At 41.8% G+C, this 25,729-nt stretch overlaps 2 protein-coding genes across 3 annotated transcripts in view; both read left to right on the top strand.

Annotated features, from left to right (window-relative positions):
* Positions 1 to 262: 262 nt before the first annotated feature.
* akap10 (A kinase (PRKA) anchor protein 10) lies at positions 263 to 13,005 on the top strand. Of its 2 annotated transcripts, none has more exons than XM_055043307.1 (15): positions 263 to 495; positions 3,225 to 3,272; positions 3,984 to 4,169; positions 5,851 to 6,321; positions 7,015 to 7,113; positions 7,220 to 7,304; positions 7,412 to 7,535; positions 7,802 to 7,938; positions 8,614 to 8,758; positions 9,895 to 10,074; positions 10,219 to 10,325; positions 10,856 to 10,938; positions 11,496 to 11,548; positions 11,703 to 11,795; positions 11,952 to 13,005. In XM_055043307.1, exons 1-15 carry the CDS (start codon positions 474 to 476, stop codon positions 11,955 to 11,957), a joined length of 1,839 nt encoding a protein of 612 aa, XP_054899282.1. In that variant the 5' UTR covers positions 263 to 473; the 3' UTR covers positions 11,958 to 13,005. The 2 variants fall into 2 exon arrangements, with proteins under 2 accessions (XP_054899282.1, XP_054899281.1); XM_055043306.1 differs by having other exon boundaries at positions 10,216 to 10,325.
* A 770-nt stretch (positions 13,006 to 13,775) lies between these two features.
* LOC129368384 (LHFPL tetraspan subfamily member 7 protein) overlaps positions 13,776 to 25,729 on the top strand; it is a 114,933-nt gene continuing 102,979 nt past the window's right edge. Inside the window, exon 1 of the mRNA XM_055043305.1 lies at positions 13,776 to 14,697. Within this exon, the coding sequence (XP_054899280.1) occupies positions 14,332 to 14,697 (366 nt within the window). The 5' untranslated portion in view covers positions 13,776 to 14,331. The remainder of the gene's footprint in view (positions 14,698 to 25,729) is intronic.

The following is a 25,729-nucleotide window of genomic DNA, read 5'->3' as shown; positions in this document are numbered from 1 at the left end:
GTTCATATTAAACCATAAACCTGATAGAATGTCCTAGTCAAAGCCAAGACCTCCTGTAAAATCCAAAAGAATGAGAAAAAATCTCTATTTTGTAAAGCTGGTGAAGCTAAAATATGTATTTGTTGAAAAAAAAAACCCCCAATCTAAATATACCGATAAATATATATTACGTATTTACACTGCGGACCAACAGCACCACCTTCCGGCCAGAGCGGGCAAGTACTTCATTTCCCACAATGCTGGTTCCAGGACCAGCCCGGAAGTTAGTCGTTTATTGACAATATGGCCACCGAGCTCGGCTTGGATTTGGGGATAATTTTGATTTGACAGCACAGACCGGACGAGATTCCGGAATAAAACCGACTTCCGCCTCAGGAGCGCCCGGAGCAGATGCGTTTGAATGAAGGGATTCGTGGGACGTCCCTGGGACGGTGATAGTGAGCAGAGGAAGCGTCCAGAGTGCGAAACCCGTCATGTCGTTTTTTAAGAGGAAAGGTGAGGAAGCGGCTCAAACTGCTGATCTGCAGCGTTAGCCGCGGGCTATCGGAGAAGAGTCCCGCCGGGGACGGAGAAGCCCACGACCGCATGACAGAGTTGCGATGAAAAACAGCGGGGTTTAAAACGGACAGAGACGCCGGGGTGGTGCTGCTGCTGCTGGCGGTGCTCGCCTGCCGCCGCTGCCTGCTGCAGTGGCGCGGTTAGCTTAGCGGTGGCCTCCTCAAGCTAACCAAACCTGTTGTTGGTCCGGCTTGGCGTTAAAGCTGCCTCGTGCTGTCAGCTCGAAACTACTCGCGAGCTGCATCGCTGTGTGAAGCCTCGTCCTGCATCACTCCTGGCTCCCATAGCTGTCGTTTTCTGCAGATGTGGGAATGTGTGTAGCATGCTAACTTCAGTTTCATTCAGTCCCATTGGGCTGAGGGCACGCCGACTTGCCACCCGTCATAAAGTATTAAGGTGTGACTGCAGATGTTGCACTCATTGGAGCACTTTGTAATAGATGATGCTTTGTTTATGACCAGAGGAGCCTGACATGTCTTCTGTGCAATGCACTCTTGAACAACACCAGGGTTTAGAAATGGCTGACCACGTTTCAAATGCAATCTGTCTGACGTTAGTAGTTGCATAATATCAAATATTTCTATGACAGAGGTAAACATCTCCCAGATTACCTTGAGTAACTGAATGTGCTACAGAGTCTCTCTGTTAGATCACTGTAGTTTCAGCTAGTTGTTGCTAACTAACTATGCAGTCTTTCTCAGCACTCCCATCAAATTGCAGTGATTGCATGTTTTTTCAGAAAACCAGCCCAGTTTTTTTTTTTAAATCCTAACAAGTGAGATGAGTGGCTTTTTTCCCTTCTTATTGGTTGCATTAGAGTTGCTGACGCTGCTTGTTTGCAAAAAAAAAAACAAGAAGAGGAAGTGTCGAAAAGACAGTGGATGCTCTGAGCAGTGATGGTAATCAGGTCTGACAGGAAGCCAGTGGCTCCGCTTGTTGGGAGGTCCAAGTGGGCATACAAGTTTTTTTTTAAGTAAAAGGAAGTTGTTTTTTTGTTTTGAACGTCATTTCAAACATTTTACATCCGGGCTTGTCTGTGGTATGTTGTCGATGTTCCAATATTGCTTATGGATCCTGACTCAGCTACAGTCTACAGCAAACTCGTGTCCTGCTCCAGCTGACAATGGGAAGCGATGGCTGAAGCGCTAGACCGAGGGATCTGCAGCTCCTGTCCTCGAGTGCAACTGTTCTGCTCCAACACACCCCAATCAAAAGGTCGAAATACCTTCTTTTCATGCCAGCCAGTTTTGCAAAGGTGTGATCATTAACCAGTCATGCATCTGCAGAACGGTGGCACTCGAGGAGTCCCAGACCCATTTTGTAGGCTAGAGTGGGGTGAACCGATTGATGGGCTCAGATATTTTTAATTTTGGGCGATCGGCCGATACCAACATGCGAAACCGATCGTATCCACTGATCCTATCTGACTCTGCAAAGGTCTGAAAATCGGCCACCGACCCCATTGCTCAGCTCATAGAATGACTTGCTAAGTAGTATGTAGGCCTATCATGACAACCAATTTGGCTGGATGATAAATTGTCCACAGAAGTTATTGCGCTGAACTATAATAATGTTGTTTGAGACCATTTTCTAGTAATATAATGGTAATGCCGTAATAGTAGTGCACGAACTCCTTCGCTACGATCAATAAACTTTAAAGTCTAATGAAGGTTTAACACTGGAAGACATTTTAAATATCCAAAATAAATAAATGAAGCAACAGAAATAAATAAAAAATAATTGTACAGGCTCTATTAACAAAACTGTTCTTCAAAAAAGGGATAGTTGAAACCAAAGCAACAAACTGAAGACTTTTGTCATCAAGCTTTTGGTGGAAAGAGACAAAAAAAAGAGAGAAACAATCATTCAAATGGAAATTATTGAGTTTACTTATCATGTGATTAATTGCTTATTGTGATAGGCCTATTAGTAAGATAATATTTCTCCCTGTTCCAGTTATTCATGTTATTCAAAGCTTAAGGAAATCAGTGCTCTGCTTCAAAAACGTAACTCCTTAACGTCATAAAATGATTGACTAGGGATTCGGCTGCCTTCTGTTCACTCATCCCCCATCCACAGAGACACCAGGTCATTTCCCATTTTACATTCAGAAGTCTTCAACAGCCAATGCAGTCTCTCTTTCTCGTTTAGTGTCAGTAAATAGAAACCCAGACTTGTTTAGATCCACACAAAATGATCTGGAAGGAGGGTTGAACGAGTTGTAAGCAGGGAATAGGCCTGGATTGTTTGAAGAATGGCATGCAAATTTTATTAAAAGTCACTGTTAACTAAAGGACGAGAGACTTAAAAACACAGACAGGAGTTGATGTTCAGTCAGGGATTCTTACGCCGATCACTCGATAAGTAGTTTTGACCACAGTTTGCTTGGTTTGATGAATATTTTAGCTCTTTAGAGCTGAAAGTCCTCGAGGGGTAAACGCTGCAGAAGTTCCCATGTCATACATGCTACTTTTTTTATTTTTTTGCACTATCCAGCATATCAGATTCCCGACCGTGTCATGAAGTAACTAGATATTGTTTTGCTGCGTTGCTAATGCCGCGGCGGCAGTCTCCCTTCACCGTGCATCTGCTCTCATCCTCGTGTCACGATCCCGAGTGTTTACACCTTCAGTTACACGTCGCCTTTTTTGTCCTTTTCTCCACAGCCAAAAGCAAGGAACCCGAGAGAGTAACGGATGCTAAAGTGAACAAAGGTGAGTTCGTCTTTACCTCCGGCGTTGTAAAGTATCACAGAAGAGGGTTTAAATTGGAAACTGTGTCGTGAGAAGCTTGTGGAGGTGAATAATGTTAGTTGTTTCAGCCCTGTTCGGGAGGAGAATAGATCAGTTTGCATCCAAAGATATTCATGTTGGAATGGTCCAGAAGAGAGAAAAGCTTGTATCCACTTTCGCTCTGTGCTACTCTGTGTTGGTATGCCACATCAAATCTGCAGAAGTTACATTGAAGCTTGCGTTTGTGAGATAACATTTGAAAAGGTTCAAGGGGAGTGGACGCTTTCACAAAACAACTGCGTTGTTTGTTTTCTTTGGAAGAGCTTTTTAAAAAGTGAGTCTTTGAGTTTTTATTGAAGCACGGAAGACGACCTTGGATTTTTACAGATGTGGTTTAAGAGAGTCTTTTAAGTTTTTGTTAGGTTGGGTTTGCTTCAGTTATTCTAAACAGAGTTAATGTATCATTCGGATCCAAGCTCTTGCTATCAGTGAACCACAAAGCAGTCAGTCAAACACTGCACAGTTTGTCCTCTCAGGCTTCTTTTTATGGCCTGCGCACACTAAGAGCTTTTTCAAAAACGCACACAATCAAAGGCTTTGTCATCCACGTCACACTGACGTCACCTGGTCAGGTCACTTTGAAAACATCGCTGTAATTTTTCAGCTTTATTTCATTTGATTTTTTTTACCTAGTTCCAGTCAGCCCTATCTCTCCATCCCACGGACTGAAGAACCACAATGCCGTCCTGGACGCCGCCGGGCCGAGCCACGTGGCCATCAGCGCCATATCAGCCAACATGGACTCCTTCGCTCGGGGCCGCACCGCCATCCTCAAGAAGCAGCCGAGCCACATGGAGGCAGCGCACTTCGGAGACCTCGGTACGCAGCAGGCCTTTCTGTGTTTCCGTTACGCTTGAGATGACAGCAGATGGATGAACGCGGAGAGGGGGAGACGTGTGGCAGGCAAAGAAAACCAAAAAAAAAAAGTTTACATGTAAAAAGCCTTGTTTTTGTTTACCTATAATATTCAGATCGGTTCTACACAGTCCAGAAAACTCTGGCATTTTACTGAAGTATGTTTAGTGAGTATGGGAACAGGAAGGAAATGCATTATGGGAAAATATTATATAATGCATTTCTCTGGCCTGTGGTTTTCTTTCCTTTTTTCCTTCCTTTCTTCCTTCCTTTCTTCTTTCTTTCCGTTTACATGTGCATCCTTTCTGTCCGTCTGTTTTTTTCATTCATTCATCCATTTTGCCTTTTTTGAACTGAAACTGAAACTAAACGTCTGAACTTTAAGCACTTTCCAAAACGAATCCAGAAAGTCTTTAGGAACGTTCCCTGCAATTTTAACAAGGTCATTTGTCTGCCCAAATAACGGCCACTAAAATCTGAGGGAAATTATCTTAATGATTGCTTCAAAAGTCTTTCCCAAGCTGGAATCCAATTAATCTCCGTGCAGGCAGGCAGGACTCAGGCGACGTCCTCGCAGATTGCCTGTGTAAGTTTCTCGTCACGACGGCAGCATCTTAAACATCCCGCTGCGTCGCCCAGCTGTCTCCATTCCTCCACAACTCTGCCTGAGGCGCTCGTACGTCGAAGCACACCCACTCACTCTGACAACTGTCAGGTAAACTCGGCTCTGACGCACGGCGAAGCAACTTCTCCACCTTTTTTTCTTTTTGGGGAGAAAAAAAACCCCCAAACTATAATTAGGTGACTCTATGTCACCTTGTGGGACAGTTGCAGAGAGCAGCTGTGTGCCTGACGGAAGCGGCAGACGGGAACTGCACTAGCTAGTCTGGGTGACTCAAAGGTGGAGGAACCTGTGCTGCAGCCTGGCGCGCTCTGTTGTCATTAGGTTGTGGTTGTAACAAAGGGAAGAAAGGACGTGAGGAAAGGTGGAGGTGACTGCTCTGGTTGTTTCATTCTTAGGTTGCAGCCGGTTATAAGAGTTCAAACTTGAGAGACGGGATTCTAATCAACACCGTGTGGTTTTCTTTGCCTTATTGTTGAAATTAAAACAGCGTTTTACAGAATTAGCATGTTAGATGCTACATCATAAAGAGCTTTCTGTTTTATAGAGGTAGGGATTGGAAGCAGAAGAATATTTAGAATGAAAATGTAAATTTTTTTGCAGCTTTCAGAAGCAGCAGACATGAGGGACGATCTTCCAAGATGACTTCATGTTCATAACTTCATGCCAGTCTTATTCACCCCGTCAAATAAAGTGTTACTGAATATTCTACTGGAAGTATTTTCAATATGTGTCTTTCCCAATATAGTTTGTATTTTTATTTATTATTCCTAGTACAGTTATATCATCAATGTTAGAAGATTTAAAAAAAGGGCTAGCAAATTAGAGCTCTTTGTTGTGCTCTGCAAACAAAACATTTTGTTTGAATGAATCAAAAGCGCCTTGACATGTCGTGGACAATACAGCATTCTTTTAAATAGCTTCTTCAGACTTTCTTGACTTTGTTGGGAAACAGCTCACTGATACTGAACAGGACGGCATTTTTATTAATGTTCCTAAACTAAGTGAACTTGTTTGTTCCAGGGCATTCCAGCGTGAATTATCAGCCCCAGGAGACGCGCTCCCGGATGTCCAAGACGGTGGACCAGGTCCTCAGAGACAATGTGGCAATGTCCCACTTCATGCACTGCATGGAGCAGCGGGGCGCCGACCACCTGGTTCGCTTCTGGCTGGAGGCCGAGAGCTTCCGCTCGGCCAGCTGGTCGCGAGTCCGAGCGCAAAACCTCAACTCCGTCAAACACAGCTCGCTGGCCGAGCCGGTCCCCGTTTCTCCGGACGGGCCAGAGCTCGATCAGAACGCGTTCAACGATCTTGCCCTCCGCAACAGCCGTGGGAACCCGTCGCCGCTGTCCACCCGGAGGGACTCGTCGAGCGGGGAAGGCCAGCCGTCTCGGGCGGAGACCCCCAGCAGACAGCCGCCTTCCAGGACAGGGACTCCCTCCAAGGGCCTTCCCGACAACACTCTGCGAGACTTCTCAGACACGCTCATGAAAAGTGAGTCCAAGTAAAAATGAACTGTTTTCACTGGTAGTTGTTCAGTTGATTAGAAGCTTGAATGTTCTACAGAGAAGTCTGTTTGAGGAAGTGGCTTATTTTTATGGCTGCAGCTAACGGTTATTTTAGTTATTAACTAATCTGTCAAATATTCTGATCCATCGATTAATTGGATAAAAAAAGTCGGCACATTCTGCAGATTTTTATACAATATTCGATATACATCAAAAGAGGCAATAAATACTTCAAATCCTTTTTTAAAGAAGAAAAACTTTTGATTGACCAAAGTGCAATAACAGCAATCCTTTAATGAATCTGAACCGGGTAAAGCTAAAGCTATTCCACTTGAGGAGTTTTGACTAAAACATATGCACAGACAAAGGTGTTTTTATGTAAAATGCAAAATGTGCATATGTTTTTTGTTCGGTTTCGACTTAATTACTGCTATGATTATGTTGGAAATTTTTCTAGCAAATTGTCCTTTTTCTCAGTCTGCATACTCCAGTTCACAATCAATCAGTTACTAAATTAATTGCTGATTATCTCAGTAATCAATTAATTGGATGAATCGCAATTAGCCACGATTACTCACGTTTATCCGATTAATCGTGTGATTAAAATCCCAGTGAAATAAATGGACGTTTGTGCTCGCAGTGTGGCAGATGATGAGCTGCGGGTTTTCTGCGTTTGCAGGTATAGAAAAGGATGCTGTGACCATCTTCACCAAATACATTTCTCCAGATGCTGCAAGGCCCATCCCCATCACAGAGCAGATCCGAAACGATATAGTCGGTAAGAAGAATAACAGACGCAGAGCTTCAGTGGCTCTCGATGATGATCTGGTTGAAGCCAGAAAAATGTATAAGGACAAAAATTCCCCTGTTCTCCTTCCACTCAGCTAAGATTTGCGGAGAGGACGGCATGGTGGACCCAAACTGCTTCGTCATTGCTCAGTCGGTTGTCTTCTCCATACTGGAACAACAGTGAGTTTCTCTCTTCTCCTCCAACACTTTTCACTGTGTGGTTTTTGTGTGTTTTTTTTTGTGACATCCTCGGTAACGGATGTTCCCTGGTGCCCTTTGATTTCCAGGCACTTTACCGAATTCCTGCGGAGCCACCATTTCTGTAAATACCAGATTGAAGTTTTGACGAGTGGCTCCGTGTTCCTGGCTGACATCTTGTTCTGTGAGTCAGCGCTCTTCTATTTCTCAGAGGTGAGTAGGCCCAATTTTCTCACCTTTTTTTTTTCTCTCTCCACACAGTCTGCGCTTCCCGTTGACTCCGTATTTTGCGGCGGTCCTCAAAAACACAAAGGCTGAGCGACAATAATAAATCACACACACACAGACAAAAACAAGTCAGAAAGACATAAAGAAACAAGGATTTCTGCTCCAGCTGTGTAGTAACCTGCTATCAGTCCTGCAGAGACGGCCTGAGTTTTTTGGACTTGTTCATGGGTTTCATATTCTCTCACTGACAGTACATGGAGAAGGAAGAGGCGATGAATATACTACAGTTCTGGCTGGCTGCAGATAACTTCCAGAACCAGTTGGCTGCTAAAAAAGGCCAGTATGACGGCCAGGAGGCTCAAAACGACGCCATGATCCTCTATGATAAGTACGAATTATTTGTGCTTCTAACACCTTAAAAAGCACAATGTCATTTTTATATATATATATGTGTGTGTGCATATATATATATGTATATATATATATATATATATATAATATATATATATATATATATATATATATATATATATATTATATATATATATATATATATATATTATATATATATATATAAATATTTAACAGATTTTCTGGAGTCAATATATATATATATATATAAATATATATATATATATTTATATTTATATATATATATAAATATTTAACAGATTTTCTGGAGTCAATATATATATATATATATATATATATATATATATATATATATATATATATATATGAAGGACACATTCAATGTATCAAACCCACTATAACACCTTATATTTGCAGATGTAAAATTACATTTCATTTGGCATGATTATTTGTCGTATTATTATCTGACATAAATTTATAATAATAATAAATGTTTAATCCCTCATTTATTTCACAGTTGCAGCAATCAAATTGTACTTATTAAACAAGCACTTATGCTAAGTGATTCCTTTATTTTTATTTTGCTTGAATAAAGGCTTTAAGTTTAGTGTCTTGATCTGAGCACAGTTGTTCATGCTAGGTTTTTTTTTTGGTGTTTTTAAAAAAAATATATACATTTTTCTTTGTCCAGGTATTTCTCACTCCAGGCTACCAATCCTCTGGGCTTCGGCGACTCGGTGCGGATGGAGATCGAGTCGAACATCTGCCGGGAGGGAGGGCCGCTCCCCGACTGTTTCACCACTCCTCTCAGACAGGCCTGGACGACCATGGAGAAGGTCAGAGTTCAGAGTCTCCGATGAGGACGCGTTTGGGGCGTCAGGAAAAAAAAAAAAAGTTCCCTCATTTTGTACTTGTTGCAACAAAGCGCTGTCAGTAAAGCCAGTGTTAACTTGTACATGACTAATTAACAATTTAGTAAACATACATTTTTTTAATTGTACAGGACAGAAGTGTTTAAAGAGTTTCACTGAGCAGAAGCTTAAAGTTAAAAACATCTTAAGATAAAGGAAATGATGGAGTAATCTAAATTATTACTGCAAATATTGTAGGGCTAAATGTCTTATAAAGACGTGGGACTGAGCATTTTATTTCGCTGAAGCCGTTTTTCTAATGACCAATTGTATCTGACATGAACTTGGCTTCAACTTTGACTTTAAGTTGCTGGATGCTTGTAGTTCTAGTTGGTGTGAAATTTAAATGAAACCATAACAGGTGATTCAAACTAAAACATGTGTGGTACCTGACAGGTTCAGTTTTAAGCTTTTAATTAGAATCTGGCTTGAAATTAGGGGGTAGGATTTCATAAGTTTTGTCTTCTTCCTGCTCCTTTTTTTTAACTGGATATTGAAGTTTTGTTTTTATGTTTAATTATTATCATGATAATAATAATAATAATAAACCAACATTTAAAACGTATAAGCTCTAACACAGAGGATGTAAAAAACATTTCAGCTGACACTGGGTCAAGTGCTGTTGAAAACAGATGTACTTTTTCAGAAACTTAAAAATAGGGAGAAAAGACGCTTCTCTAATTTTTAAAGCCAACAAGTTCCAAAGTTTGGCAGCGACAACAGAAAGATTTTGATCTCATTAATTATTTTGTTGACAGATTTTTTCACTTGAGGTTTTCTTTTTTTTTTTTTTTTTGAGGTAATCCTGGAGCTCTTCTGGGTCAAACGCTGCTTGAAAGTTCTCCTCAAAGTTGTGCTGTTTAAGTGGTGTAAATATTTTTTACAAGGCACTGAGTCATTTCTGTACCCTGACTATAGTACTGAAAATAATCTATTTATCTGAAGTTTAGCATCGATTTTTCTGCGTCACTGATCATCGACATGAGGGTCGAAATCTTCGGAAACGGCGAGCTACAAAGGCTTGTCACTAATGGTGCTCGTCCTGTTGTGCAACCGTTCAGGTGTATTTGCCCGGCTTCCTGTCCAGCAACATTTACTACAAATACCTGAGCGACCTCATCAACTCGGTACGGGGCGACGAGTTCGTGAACATGAGCGGTCAAGGTCAAGGTCAAGGTCAGGGCATGCCAGCAGACGGCGACCGCTCCGGCTCGAACGCCGGCGAAAGCTCCCAGGTTCAGGTGAGCTGCGCACGTCGAGCCCCGCATGCTGACATTTTCAGCCGTCCCCTCTGGGTCACAGTACTGACGACGAGGTCGCGATCGCGCCGCCGGTCTTTGTCACGTTCACGAAGATGAATTCCTGTTGTACGCTCGTTGCAGCAGGGAGCCAAGAAAGCAGCCATCAAGATTTTGAAGAACTTCGACGAGGCGATCACCGTCGACGTGGCCAGCCTGGATCCGGAGATGCTCTACCAACGGCCGTACGCTGGGTGAGTTCACCTTTAAAACGAAACTTTCTAGCTCTGTCTCTAAAGTGAACAATTAATGGTGTTGAGGATTGTTTTCACTATCGATTCAAAGTCCTGACAGTAATGGTTCTGAAATGTTAAAAGATGAAGTATTTCTTTGTTTGTTAAACCAATACCAAGTATGACTTTACAAGATGCTCAACATTTAATTTTTGTTATTTTTTTGTGTTGGGAGGTTTCATAAAATTACTACTTTAGTCTGGCAATAGTTCAACTTTATTCTGCTCTTACTTTGACTCTATTGTTGCTGACATCACTCCTACCTATTGAGACTCACGGCATGCATTGGTGGGGAAAAAATAATCCTCCTTAAATCTTCAAAAACCAAAAATGTATTAATTGATAAAATCAACTTTATGCACGGCTCTGCTATTAGGTATGTGCGTAACGGGGACACACACGCACACACACACACGCACAGAGTACGTGTGCGTTCAGGCCTCCTTTTATCCCCTTTGCTCTTCATCGGCTCCTGTCTTCTGCGTTCTCAGAAAGATGACTTTCGGAAAGGTGAACGAGTTGGGTCAGTTCATCAGAGAGGCCGAGCCAGAACCCGACGTGAAGAAATCAAAAGGTAAGACACTCAAACGTCCTTCCTGCTCCCCTCGACCCTATGAAATATTTAACAGATTTTCTGGAGTCGAAAAAATGAGTTCCTGCTCTTAAACTGAAACAAAAGCCTTTAAGTCCAAGAGCAGAGATTGTCAAGGTTTGGCATATGTGTGAAATTAAAATATTTTGACTTTGACTCGACATTCGCCTTGCATTGTTGTGGTTCAGGTAAAAATAGCAAAGCTCATTGAAGTCCGTACCTAATTAACCTTTTGAATATTTGTGGCAGAAATCTGCTGCTGACTTCCGCTCTCTATTCAATAAGATAAAGCTTTGGCAATCAATATATATATATATATATATATATATATATATATATATATATATATATATTTTTTTTTTTTTTTTGCAAAGAAGAAAGAGCGAATGATTCAGTTTCTTGATGATAGAGGCGTTTACAGAAGTTCAGAAATGATGACCAGACATGAACTATAAAGTCAAATGTCCTACTCTTGAAATATTCATGTCATAAAAGCAGAAGTCTCATAGATAATAAACGGCTTTCTTTTCCCGATCAAGGCTCCATGTTTTCTCAAGCAATGAAGAAATGGGTCCAGGGCAACTCAGACGAGGTGAGATTAAAAAAGAAAAAAAAAGCTGTTAAAGTCTCATCAATGATTCATATAGTACATGCTCTACCACATAGTTTGCTTCTATTATTTATTTATCTTTTTTTTTTTGCTTGTGGTAATTATTTTTGTTTTTATGATTTTGTTCTTTATCAAGGCCCAGGAGGAAATGGCGTGGAAGATCGCCAAGATGATCGTCAACGACGTCGTCCACCAGTCGAACCACGACAGCCCCGGCAAATCCACCAAGGTAGAGAAGCCGCCGCGGGATTCTCAGTAGAAATGTGTGTGTGTGTGTGTGGTGTGTGTGTGTGTGTGTGTGTGTGTGCGTGCGTGCGTGCGTGCGTGCGTGCGTGTGTGATGGAAACTGTTCTTCCTCTAAGTGTTTTCTTCTGTCTGTGTGCAGCTATGACCCCACTGAGGAACCAAAGGACAGAAAACTCCTTGCAGACTGGCTTTGTCTGTCGGCTGGATTTACGCCGCAGTGAACTGCTTTACCTCCCCTCGAAACAAGAACAAAGAATTTTATCGCCTCCCCGTTTACCTTATGCTTGTGTGCGTGTGTGTGTGTGTGTGTGTGTGGGTGGCTGTTAGTTCGGGCGAGTGTTAACGCATGGACCGAGACAAAACTTGAAGTACTTCAACCTTCTATCTCCAAAACACTATGAAGATGCACACTAGGACGCTCGCATTAAGGCACTCCTGTCAGAAAACATTCAGCACCAGAAGGAAGCAGCAGCATTTTGATACGACGGTTTATCGCTCATCTCGGACCTATGGAGGATTCTACTAGGACTTCATTAAATTCACTCCCACACAGAACCTTTTTTTTTTTTTTTGTATAAGCATTCCTTGTTTTTACGTGAGTTTCTCTCGTCCTGGGTCTACCACTTGGAGCCAATCAGCAAGTGTTCGAGTCGTAGTCGCATAAGCAGCGTGGAGTTGTTTACTAATTGAAGCTGTCCCGCCCCGGCCCTTTGCGTACTGTAGAGCGTCTCGCGATGTGACTGTGAGTCAGGCAGGCGAAGAGCGGATCCGGTGCTTGGACTGAACATCTCGGCGCCTTTAGAAAAATACTCCAGCCAAACTCCACGTCCTTAAGTTTCTATACATATATAAATATATATATATATAAAGAGAGAGATATAAATTCTGGTTTTTCCCTTATATGAATATTTGTCTTTTTTTTTTTAATTGTGATCTTAGTTTTTATACATATATAAGCATTGCTGACACAAAACTCAGTAATGAATTGACTGCTAAACTGGAAGGTGTGCTCAGTTAATTTTATTTTATTTTTTAGTTCTTTTGAGCCTTACCTAGATGTGGAAAGGAACCAGAAAAAAAAACTCTTGGTACCATGTACCACTGTTTTTGACATGTATGTGTACTTGGATCTATAATATATTTAAAATGTGTTTGATTCAAATTCAATTATTATAAAACATTTTCTTTCCTTCCCCTGTTTCATTCTTTGAATTGGTAAGTCAGATGTGCTTTTTTTCACAGAATGCTTAGGGCTTCATTTTTTAACATTTTTAAAGATTAGCTATTAAGAAGCAAAAGTATAAAAACGGGTTATCGTGTTTGACCACATGGGGGCAGTGTTGGCTGCATTGTCATGGGGTGAAGCTGGAGAAAATGCAGCTTTTAAAAAGCCTCTCTGGCTTTTTAAATATTGGATCCAAGAACCCCTAAGGATTGTAAAGGTAATTTTATTGATGTAGAATAAGTCATTCAAAAGAAAAGAAAAAGTACAAGTATTAAAATATTGGAGAAAAAAGGTGCTAAATTACAGATATTAAATGGTTGAAAGACGTTTCCTTTGCAGTTCAGAAATGTTAGCCCAATTGTGAGCAAAGAAACTTTAGTTACAAAAAAACAAAACATCCTTTTTCAAAATGTCTTATTTATGTTTAGCGTTAAAAGTTTTGGTTTATTTCCCAGGTGCTTCCTAATTCATACCAAATTGGTGAGAAGACTGTGGTGTACTTTGGTCTCGCTTCATAGAAAGCGGATCCATCTGGACCAGGGTTTGCCTCCAGTGCTGCAGACTAATCCAAAGCATGTATATTATTATTATATATTGTGTGTTATTATACAAAATATGCTGATGAAGAGGAAGAAAACCACCAACAATGAGCTGCTTTACTGTGCCTCGTGTGACGTCACAAGAGGCTCGCGTATTCTAGTTAGTTTTCTAGGTTTCTATCTTGATTAATTGATCACTACACAGAAGTACGTGACGCGTCGTTTATTATTCGAGAGAAGCAAAGACCCAGGTCTTACGGAAAGACCTCGCTAGCATGTAGCTTTAAAGCCGGACTTCCTGGAGTCTTTTACTTTGAAGGTCCGAGGCGGAAGCTCCTCCTTCGCCGAAGCGTCAACTTGGCGCTGCTGAGGCGAGTAGTGGGGAGCAAAGTGAGGCGCTGCCGGTCCTGAGGCAGAGGCGGCATCCCGCTGTGTTTCCAGGTGTTTTCCTGCTCCTCTACTGCCACTCCCACTCCTCCGCGTCCAGTTTTTCTTTCTTTTCTTTCTTTTTTTTTGTGGGTGTCTGCGAAACATTTAGAGTGTCACATTTTTGCGGCAGCCCCAGCGAGCGGAACACCTGACTTGTCCTGCATCTTCACGCCCCCCCCTCCAGACCAGATGTCCAGGGGACCCGCGGAGCTGCAGCCGCTGATGCCCGCCGCTCACCGCATCCCTGCTTGTTGCTCATGTAGTGCTGCACGGAGGGAGGACGAGGACAAGTTGAAGTCTCGCTCCTGAAAGGCGGCGAGCTCCAGATGCATTGGCTCCTGGGCCGGGAGAAGAAAGAAGACGAAGCCGGGTTCGGGATCGGTCTGGGTCTGTCCTCGGGTTCCGCGCCCCACGCCGCCGCCGCCACAATGTTCAGCTGTGTGGGCTGCTTCTGGGTGTTCCTGTCCTCCGCCCTGGTGGCCGTCTGCAGCTTCAGCTTCATATCCCCCGCCTGGATTGTCAAGGAGCAGCTGAGGAGCGGCCACCAGCAGCACCATCAGCACCACGGCGCCAAAGACTCGGTGAGCTTCGGCTTGCTGTGGCACTGCTCCGAGTCTCTGGATCACATGTACCGGTGCTACACCTTCGGGGGACTGGGCAAATTTGCGGAGATCCCCTCCAGCTCCTGGCAGGTAACAAGGCACTGCACACCCTCCTGACATGTGGTCGGTGGAGAGGTGGGTATGGCGCGGCAGCGTGCATCCATGGACAGGTGCGCAGTGGCTGTGCATATATATGGGTTTCAGTCCAGACCCAGTTTTACACCTTCTGATCAAGAAAAGTGGGGGGAAAAACAACTTAAAGTCCTGATTTACTTTTTGAAAAATCAGTTTATTAATATTTATTGAATCTCATTTAAAAAAAGCCTTGACTCTTTTTTTTTTCTACCAAGGCCATAAAAAAGAAAATTGCATCGACATAAAATGCAGCAGAACAGCATGATGTAGATGCCTCTTTTCCTCTTAGTCTCTGCTCAAAAATGGGAAAGACAAGAAAACATGCCATTCAGCTGCGTGAGAGGGGGCCACGTCAGATCTCACAAGTCAGAAAAAGTTTTCGAGAAGATGGCTCCTGGCCTAAAATCTGCAGTAGGTTTGAAGCTGTTGCTTGGAGAGGACCTCTGGTCATCTCACCGTCATCTTAAGGGAGGCAAGAGAAAATGCCTGAAGCTCAGTAGGGGAATTACAGCTGAATGGTCGTCAAGTTTCCACCACAACCATTAGATACTAAGCGATTGTTTCAGAGACATGCCAGAAGATCCCTCTCCCCAAAAAAGAAGAAGAATTTTCCGTCCTACCTTCACAAACGTAAACAAATAAGGTTGCCTCACTTGACAGAGATGTTAGTTGGAACAACTTGGTCAGATTGAAATGGGGTAGAGTGTTTTAGCAGCAGACGTGGTGGATCTGGTGGGAAACAGAGAATGAATACATGGAGGTTCTGTGGCGCTGGGAACTCCAGGTAATCTTTATGGTGCTTGGAATCATAAACTTTTTGCAAAATATTAGAAGATTCTAGTCAAGAACATGATGAAGTCTGCAAGAAAAGTAAGAATTGACGGTTCTTTTTTACTTTTTTTTTTTTTAATAGCACGATATGATGGAATGGCCAAAGATGGCTCCCCCTGTTTGCGCCACCCCGACAAATTATTTGAGGGAAAGTGTCCAGTCACGTTTTCTTGCACAGCATTCTAGCAAGAAGGGTCTGACGCCATAAGAAGTAACGATTACACTTAGTCAAAATCATCAAGCAAATGTACATCCAATATATTGACCAATGTTCCAATTACTTCAAATCAAATGCGGATCTAAGCAGGCAGGTTTTTAGCCTCGTTTTGAAGGAGCTCGGTTTTTCAGCGTCTTGTTTTGTTTTCTGGAAGTTTGTTCCAGATTTGCAGAGCTTAGAAACTGAATGCTGCCAGGAGTGCTGTCCTATAGGTGAAAAATTATCATTATTTTCTCACATGGATGTTTTCCAAACTAATGTGATATTATGCTCTTGAAAAAAAATAAAATAAATAAGCATATGAAGGAATTTCAATCAATTCTTTAGGGCCTTTTGGTTTTGTACATATTTAAGGGTAAATTATTGTTTTCCAAATTTCCCATGTGTGCCAGACTAGACCAAGCATCTCATAAAGCTGCGTGCTTCTCCTCCAAAGTGTTATGTAAAGTAAAAAACAAAACAAAAAAAACACTCAAATTTAGGATAATATTTTGCCTTTCAGTCAGGCAACGCATTGATCAGGAAGAGGGTCTCTGGCGCAGCACGCCCGGAAACACACCTCAAAGTTGGGGTGCGGGCAACAAGTTGGCAGGATTCACATTTCCTCTCCCGCAGATCCCGGCAAAGAGCGTCCAAGCGGTTTTAAACAGCTGCGCGGCTTTTATCACACGTCAGCTGGCGTCGGCGAGGGGGATGAACATCAGCATCTGATCTTGTTTAGTTGAAATATGTCTGCGTGAAATGCGCTGGGAACGCGCGCGTTAGGCCGGACGTGAAACCTTCGCGGAGCACAAGCACTGAGCCCTGGCAGCGGGCTCGCATTTTGGAGGCAAGTTTCAGGATAATGTCATTCGTTACTTGAGGTTGTTTTTACTCCATCTCTCTTCCCCCCCTGAGCACACCCACCAGTTCTGGAGTTATGATTTATGCATGAAGGCAAATTAGCATTTGAAAGGGAATTATTAATAAGTCCTGTTTGTGCAATTGTAGTTCAAACATGCCGGGGTACAAACGGACAAATTTAATTGCTCGGTTTCTTCTTAAAGGAAAGTCGGAGTGAGGAGCGAGGTCAGGAGCTCAGCTGACCGCGCTGCTCCCGCCGCTTCAGCACTTCGTTTTTAACTTCGCCAAGAACAAGACGAGCTTCGGTAACATTCTCACAGTGCGATAACCTCGAGTGAAAATAACACGGTTTCAGAGGGTTCACACTGTTAACACAAAGATTTCAAGCAAAAATGTGTTTTGACGTTACATGTGGAGCATAATCACGAACAATGAATTGCTGAATTTATCCTCTCTGTAAGTAGGAGAACAGGTATATACAGTAACAAGTAGGGGAGAGCAAAAAGCGTCAATATTCTCTGCTCAATATAGCCAGAGAACTCTGCCATCACTTCAGCACTTTTGTCTTTTTAATGGACTTCAATCCACAGGAACCTGTGTTTTATTAGTTTGAAACTCTCTTTTTAAAAACTTTGATATAAGAACTTCCAACAAACTCACAAAAAACACATCCTACTGCTGGGACTTCATTAAAATGTTCAATCAAATTAATTACACGATCTATAACTAAACTACATATTGAGAAAATATTCAATCTAAAACTTTTTTCAGCACAACTTGCACACAACGGTAGTCTTGTCCAGCGACCCGTCACATCGACTTTTGAAGCAAAAACTCCCATTAGAGCAAGAAAATGTTGTTTTTTCATCCGTTGATGTTATCTGTGGATGTTTCTTATGCGTCAGATTTACTGGAAACACTGTACAAAGATTCCAGCCTGTGACTTTTGTATGTTTAAGAAAAAAAAAGAGAGACTGATTGCATGGAAATTTTAACACATTATATGTCCTCAGTTAGTCATAATGAACACATTTAAGTCCCAATCTTCATTTTTATTAGTTTGCAACTCTCTTTTTAAGACTTTGATGTCAGAAATCTGACATCCAACAAACTCACAAAAATCACATTTCAAAAGTTCATTTTGTTGTCTTTGCGGTCTTACAATCCCATGTCATCATCCCCACACCACCGTGCTTTGGAGTTGCTATGGGTTTGACTGTTTGCTGATGACACTCTGATATTTTTTAAATCCAAAAGTAGCATGATTTTAGTTCAACGTTGCAACTTTGCCCAATTTTTCAGAATGTTCATGAACTATTGAGATCTAATATTGCAAATTGAATCTGTCCTGACATTATAGACAAGAAGACTGTGCCAAAAACTTTAAAATGTGTTAATTGATTTTCAATCAAGCATGCAGGGATGTTTACTCCTAACTTTTCTCCCAACTCATCTAGATTCTATCTATCCGTTGCTTCTCAGGGATTTTCATGTCCCGACTCACCCAAACTACCAATCATGCCTGAATTTAGTTCGGTGTAACACATCTGGGTAAAATCGAGGGAGATTTCGTTATTCAGCCAGCGTTCAGTGTGTTAATCTGAGCCCCTCCCTGTCATGCGCTTCCCTCTGCTAGGCGTGTTAGCGAGCGTGAGGTTGATGGAGCTGCTTTCCTGCGCGGAGCGACTCGCGCTGTTACGGCGCGAGATCCCGATCCCACCGCCATCAATAAAGGTGAAGGGGCCATAAAGTTTTCATCAGAAGCACTTTATTACTCCAACACTCCTCGCTGACGGGTTTGTCCAAGCCTTCTGTTTCCAGCTTGTCAACAAACTGAGGTCCGAAGCACAAAAAACAAAAAAGGCAAGACAGCTTGTGCACAGAAACGCCAACTACTGGGTTCTGCTCGTGTTTGTGCCGGCGAAGGCAGGCAGCCATCAGTTTGAGGGCTGTTGTCTTTGTGAGGACAGTATGAAAAGTCGGGCCAGGACGGTGGCTGGAGGACTGAGGCTGGCCTACTTGTGCTCTGCTTTCTTTCTGTTGTTGTTCCATGTTGTCAAAAGCTTTCTGTTTTTGATTTTTTTTTCTTTCTCCGGAAAACTCTGCTGGGTTTCTGTACCACCGAAGTTCTGGAGTGCAGGGCAGAAGGGCAGAGACGGGCTGGCAGGGACTTACTGTCTCCCGTTGACACTTGACGCGTTCCGGTTGTTGCTTTCCAGAAAGTTGTGGAGAAGTTTAAATGCAGCAGGTTTTGGAGACCAGAGCAGCAACATCTTATCAATCTGTCTCTACCGCTCTACTGTGGCTCTTCAAAGCCAAATGAGACATGTTTTTGATTATAAAAACAATGATAAGAGGTAATTTTTCTAAAATATTACCTACAACTAAAAGTCACCAATGCTGGAAGGCTTAAGTCATTTTATGCCTTGTTGTTTAAATCAAAATATGTGGTTTATATTTTTAAGTGAGTTGGAAATCTCTCATGTCAGACTGGAGAAATTTTTCTTTCGTATTTTTAGTTCTGGTGCCAAATTCAGAATCCCAAAAAAATAGTCCTAACAAGGCCCTGATTGGTGCATCTCTTTTAAAGTAAAGTGGCTGAAGAAGCTGACCATAATCAGCCTCTTTTAGTTTCCATGCAAACTGCAAGTATCCCAGTAGATATTATGTAATATTGATACATGGTCTTGAAGACGTGGGTGTTTGCTCAAAGTGTCACCTGGAGGAGGTGCGCTGCGACCTGCCAGCAGACATTTTCACCTTTACCCGTTAACAGCTCACGCGCCTCCAGCTGCTTCACGAAGCAGGATGAGTTTGGCCTCTACAGCTGCCGGCCCGCACCCCCAACGCGAGTTGTAGCTGTGTGTGTCTGAGGGTCGGCTTGTAGCGGTGGCATGGCTCCAGCAGCGCCCGCTGGGACGTGTTCGTCTTTTGCCTGTCCGCGAAGAAGAAAACCGCCGCACTCCAAAACCGAGCTCCTGGGCCGTGGAGGGAAACGTTATCTTGCTTCCTCTGAAATCCTTCACGAGGCAGAACCGGCGGCCCGTGTTGTCTTCCCCGCATGCCAGGAAGATGAATTGTAGACGTTGCTGGAGATGTTTCGCCGCGCCTAATTGCCAGCTACCTATGAAGAACACTTACTGGTGCATAAACCATGCTAGACGCTCATTTCATCACTCAGTGAGCCAGAACTACTTTTAAGTAGGCAGATAACTCATTTAATGAAATTCACTTCTGAATCCTTTGTCTGGCAGCAGCACAGTCTTTGTGTTTGGCCTGATTCATTAAATCAATATGTAGAGAGGATTACACTGTAAGAAATGTTTGGAGGGAGCTGCACTCATCTGGTTTTATTGCCCAACTTTTATTTACCGTCTTTAATGACTTTGTTTTGGATTAAGTGGAAACGCTACATGGTCTGTGTTATTCGTGTTCCTGCTGGCTGTTTGGATGCAAACAGTTGGATGAAGGTTAAAGTGAGTTTCAGAGTCGTGGCTCTTCTACTTATCCGCTTTAAATGCATCTACAAGAGTTTTCACTCATTTTTTAAAAGACTTTATTTGTGAATATTTTTGCTGTCTTCAAGATAACCGAAATGTTTCATATGGTCCTGAAATGCTTTGTGGATGTGTGAAGCGCTATACCATTATGGTATTTAACAGAAGCTAAAGCTAACGACGTTCACCGCATCGTTGGTGGAGAATGCGAAGACAAAAAGTAGGAGTGTGAATATCAACGCGTAGCTTGAGGAATTCCTAACAGTCAATAAGCAAACCTTCAACTCAGATGTTGACCTTTATTCAACAGGAAGTCTACTTAACGACCAAATGCTTTAGAATTCATCCAGAAAAGTCAGTAGAAAAAAATTAATTGAATGATTTATTTATTTTTTACAAATGAAATGACCTCTTTTATTCTCTTTTTGACCACTTGTGGTTTTGATCATCTGCCACGGATTTTATTTCCCTCTAATTAAATTTGACACCAATCTTAACTAAAATCAGTGTGTATTTCTACACCATTGAAATGCAAAAGGGCTCCAAGCAGTTGTAAAGTGTCCTATAATAGAGATACACTCTAACAGTTTTTAAGTTGAACACCTTAGAGGATTGTAATTGTTGAACAGCAGTGTTATATTTGCTGTCTACAGTCAAACAGCCGTTACCGTGGCTAAATGTAAGTTACATTAATTCAGGGTGTTTGCTCTTCCTCACAAAGTCTTACATCCATGTGTATAAAACTACGGCAATCAGATTTATCAAATTTATTACAACATATGCATGTTGCCCTTAAATACTTTGATAATTCTTACATTTTGTCTTGGCAGGATTATTCAATCATGTTCTATGCAGTTTATGTTTTTTTTGTGGGGAAAGGTTTGGGTCATGCAGATTGATTGTGTTCTGACTCGAGGCGGTTAAGGCTACCGCTAACTAGCTGCTAATAAACCCATGCTAGCTAGCATGCTAGCTGTGTTGTGTCTCTGATTGTGTAAATCATTGATGCGACGTGCGTTCTGCGTTCTCTGAAATTTTGTCTTTTTCCCCAATAATTTGGAAATAAAGAAATATATGGGTTTTAAATGCAGGCAATTAAATGCATCTAAGGTGAGGTAAAAACATCTGTATCTATGAGCGAATGAAAGATGTACAGATCTAGGATTTGGACTAATTACACCCACCCAAACCATGAACTATAGGCAGCTCTAAAACGGTCTTAAATTGGTAATGTAAGTGATTTCCTGCAGCTGTGATTTTATGTTTGTCATGCTCTACAAATTGCTTTAAGAAAGTCCTAATTATCCCCTCTACCTCTGCATAAGCTCTCTGAAGACATTTTAAAACCGCTATAAGTTTCCAGAATTCCGCCGAAACGCACGTTAAATTCAGAGGAGCCTGTTTTGTAATCGGATCTTTTGTTGTGTTGTTCACACTGTTTCGGCTGAAGCAGGCTGCAGGGTCAGAGAGGAGACTCTCCAGCTCGTTTGCTGCCTAATAACAGGATGATGAAAAGGGTCTGGCCTTTATCTCTCTGAGCTTCATCGGAGAAAAATGAAGGGTCTGTTGTCTGAGTTGGCCTTCCCGTTGGAGGGGGTGGGCCACACGATCTAATGGACGTCACACACGCAAACGCACCACAGGGACGAAGGGCAACCTGGGATGCTTTCAGACAAGCATGTGAACAGGCAGAAAGCTTTGAAATCTCTGCGGACTCTGGTTTGCTCCTCACGCTGCAGTGAAGCATCTCTCCGCCTTCTCTACCTCATAAGCCTCTTCTGCTGTAATGCTAATGGGAATCCTCTGTGGTGAAACCCATTTGTGTGGAAGTGTGTCGATTTGTTGTGAATGATGTTATGGAGTCTAATGTTCCCCTACGGCCCTACGGGGGGGAGGCCACCGCTGTCCGGCTTGCATGAGAGACACAAAGCTGACCTGTCTGGCTGCTTTCTCCCCCCGACAATCTCATTCTATGCACATGCTTTCTACTAAAGCATGTTTTATTTCTTTCACATGCATCTGGAAAGGTTTTCACACCCCTTGTACTTTTGTGGCTTTGAAACCTCAATCTTTGCTGCATTTTATTGCAGCTTAGTGCAATAGACAAACAGAAGTTAGTGCATAATGGTGAAGTAAAAGGTTTTCAAAGGGTTTTGCGTGGAAATATCTGAAAAGTGTGGTTTGGACCATCTTTAGAAGAGAAAAATAGATAACCCGAGATAAAGTTCAGAACACAGGAATGTGTGGCTCAATGCTCTCAATTGCTTTTGTCGTTGTTTGATCAGTTCACTGCTTCAAGCAAAACGCCTCTCGTTATTTTGACAGTCTTGTCAGGAATAAACAGACACTCGGCGACAATGTTGAGAGTCCAAGACATTTGCGTAGTGAGGCAGAAGTTAAAAAGACAGTGTGTTGTGAACGTCACAAACTTCCAGCAAAAATGACTTGACGTAGCATTAGCTGCTGTGCTGTCGATGGAAATATATCCATGTCGTGTCCTTGTGCATGTAGGGAGCAAAAAATGTCTTGTAAACTAACATTATGGTTGTTTTGATAGCATGTAATGGTAGCTCTGTTATGTTCTCATAACTTGTTTTTTATGTATACTGAACACCTGGAAAAAATCTCTTCCTTTACTTTTTTTACTTTCCAACATTTGTTATGATGAATAACTGTGTGCTAATAGCTGATTAGCCTCTCAAAACCTAGCAAAAAATACTACAACTTTGACCCCAAACCACAGAGGAGTTGAAAAGGAGGCTTGCTGGGTGTAGATCTCTTCCATCGATCATAATTCTTGTCTTTGTGACCACAGGGCCAGACAGAGACGACACCAGCTGCAACACTATGTTCAAAACCAAACTTGAAGTTGGCTTTAATTATAGTTTCATTATAAATTTTAGTTTCATGCAAACTGGAAGGTTTTTTAATAATATATTTTTTTAAATTGTAATTGAATTTTTACCTGCCTGTTGAAATTTCAAACTAGCTGGCAGGTTGAAGGGAAGACGACTGAAGATAAATAGAGACATTTCTTGGAAGAAAAGCTTTTAGTGGCTCCTGAAAATATTAAACATGCCATCAGAAAAATAACTAGTAAAACAAGCATCATTTTACTTCCCGTTCATAATTACACACAAGTTTATAAGGGTTTTACTGACGAAGTACCAATGAAATAGATTGAATTTGGCTGTAATGTGGAAAAATTGGACAAAGGTTTAAGGTGTGCAGCCTTTGTGTGAAATTACCCAAAGTAAAGTGCAAATGCATTCTGCTTTTACTGGGCGGGGAAGATAAAAGGATGATAGACACTGATGTGATGAACAGTGTCTGCTTTGATGCCGTAATTAAGGTTTCAGGGAGAGACGGCTGAGTGACGCCAGGGAGCAAAGAGAAACACAAACAAAGAGACCTGGTGAGTTATTTCGATGACATTCTTTCTGTTGTCACCCAGCTGATCCCAAAGCAACTCACTATCCACTTAAACCCCTCCCAACACACACACACGCACACGCACACGCGCACACACACACACACCCACGCACACACACACACACACACACACACACACACACACACACACACACACACACACACACACACACACACACACACACACACACACACACAAAGGGAGCCATCATCCGTTTTATTTTCATATTCCATTAATAAGCTGCTGGTCCTTTCAACTGGCGACTATTGGAGACGCTCCACCTGCTGTCCTTGACCTGAAAGAGGCAGGATGAAGCTGCAGGGGTCAAAGGTCGCGTTTTACAAGCTTCCCGTGGAGCAACCTGTTTGTCCAGTGTCCAGTTCGCTGCACCTGGTTGCTGCTTTACGATGCAAACCCGCCTGGAGGCCTGAGGCGGGGGGACCACATATAAATTCTCGGTGTTGGTGGTTTTGGTTGTTCGTTCACCTTGACTTAAGCCAGGTATGTAAATAGTTGTTAGAAAAAAAAAAGAAGAAAAAAAAGCGGAGAAGTTGGAGCCAGACAGAGAGATGGATGTTTGGTCCACTGACAGCAAGTCTTGCATGAAATATGCTGCCAACTTATTATCATACAGAGCATGTTTATTCCCAGACCGCTGCTTTGTGTGTGTGTGTGAGACAAAATAATGGTAGGTGTTGTGCAGCTATAGAAAAAGCATGAATGAGCGGAGCGTTCATATTTGCCTTATGAATGTCATTTCTATGCACTCAGGAGGCGGTCCCTCTGAGCTTTGAGCGGAAATTCATTCAAAACTCCCGCTACGTTTATGGTGATAGAATGCAAAATGAACGCAATATGTTTTAGAAACGATAATGGCTGAGAGGTGGGGTGCATAATGATGTGTAGATGCATCAAGCTGTTATTTATCTTTTCTATCAAACCGAGCAGAGAGCGTTGTCAGCCGCTGATAATAGTTGTGTACTTAATCTGTTTCTGATCTGCTTGCGTTCTGCTGAAGGCATGTTTAACGGTTAGGTAGTTGAGAGAATAAAGAGTTTCAATCTTATTTTCTTATTAATTGCGCTACAACAGAACAACAGTACCGCCAGGTCCCAGTTGTTTTGCTTTCCAAGGAAAAATATTTTTCAGAAGCTTAACAACGAACTGAGAAACGTAGGAAAAGCCGTCACTTTTTCAACGAGACCGCCAATCTCAACAGTTCTTATGAAACAAAAGTAGCTGAAATAGTTTTTAAATATTGATTTTTTTTTTAAGTTGAGAAATTTTACACCACAAAATCATAACTGTCTGACACAGATGCTCATTTCAGTTACCATTCTTCAAGATGGGAATGAAGGGAAAACATTCCAGTAGTCTAGGAAAGTCTAGATTATATATATATATATATATATATATATATATATATATATATATATATATATATATATATATATATATATATATATATATATATATATATATATATATATATATTGTAGCAGCTCTTTTCTGTTAGCTGTAATCTAAATTTGAATTCAAACGGCATACTGTAGCTCATATGGGTTTTCATTTTCTATCTCAGTGTCCTTGAACGCAGCAGCTGAGCAGAATTATTTCTACACTTGACTCAGAAAACCTTTCGTTCCCTGGAAGTTAATTTTCATCCTGAGAGGCGACTGACTGGATAGAATGAAATTCATTTAAAGGGCTTTATAAAATGTTCGGTTGTAACATTGAGAATGGCGGATTTGCTGTTCATCCAGTACAGATTAAATACCTAAATGGGCCTCAGTTTGTAAACAGTAATATTCCTTTTATGTATTTTGCAGAAGCAAAACTCTGGGGACAAAATTAAAGCTGTTCTAACATAGTTTCTTATTTTTGCCATGTTTTCTGCAGCAGTGAGAAATGAGAATTGCATCGGGTTTAATTTTGCATAAATTCAGCCCTGTCATGCTTTAATCAGCATGTGTTTAGCATTTCACCAGATCTGCTTGATTAGTGAAATAATGACTATTGTTTAGATCAATTAGGAAGCCATGTTTAAGTGAAACAATTACTAGTTGTTTGGGAAAAAAAACAATGTTCATCATCTATTGCACTGGAAGAACTGTGATTTCAGCATAACACTTTCTCTGACACGTTCTTCTTCAAGCTCTCCTTAAA

Source organism: Poeciliopsis prolifica, unplaced genomic scaffold, assembly GCF_027474105.1.
Source record: "Poeciliopsis prolifica strain line A6 unplaced genomic scaffold, Auburn_PproV2 SCAFFOLD019, whole genome shotgun sequence".
Classification (NCBI taxonomy): Eukaryota; Metazoa; Chordata; class Actinopteri; order Cyprinodontiformes; family Poeciliidae; genus Poeciliopsis; species Poeciliopsis prolifica.
The sequence above is the reverse complement of the archived record's forward strand: the minus strand, read 5'-3'. Positions and strand labels throughout refer to the sequence as shown.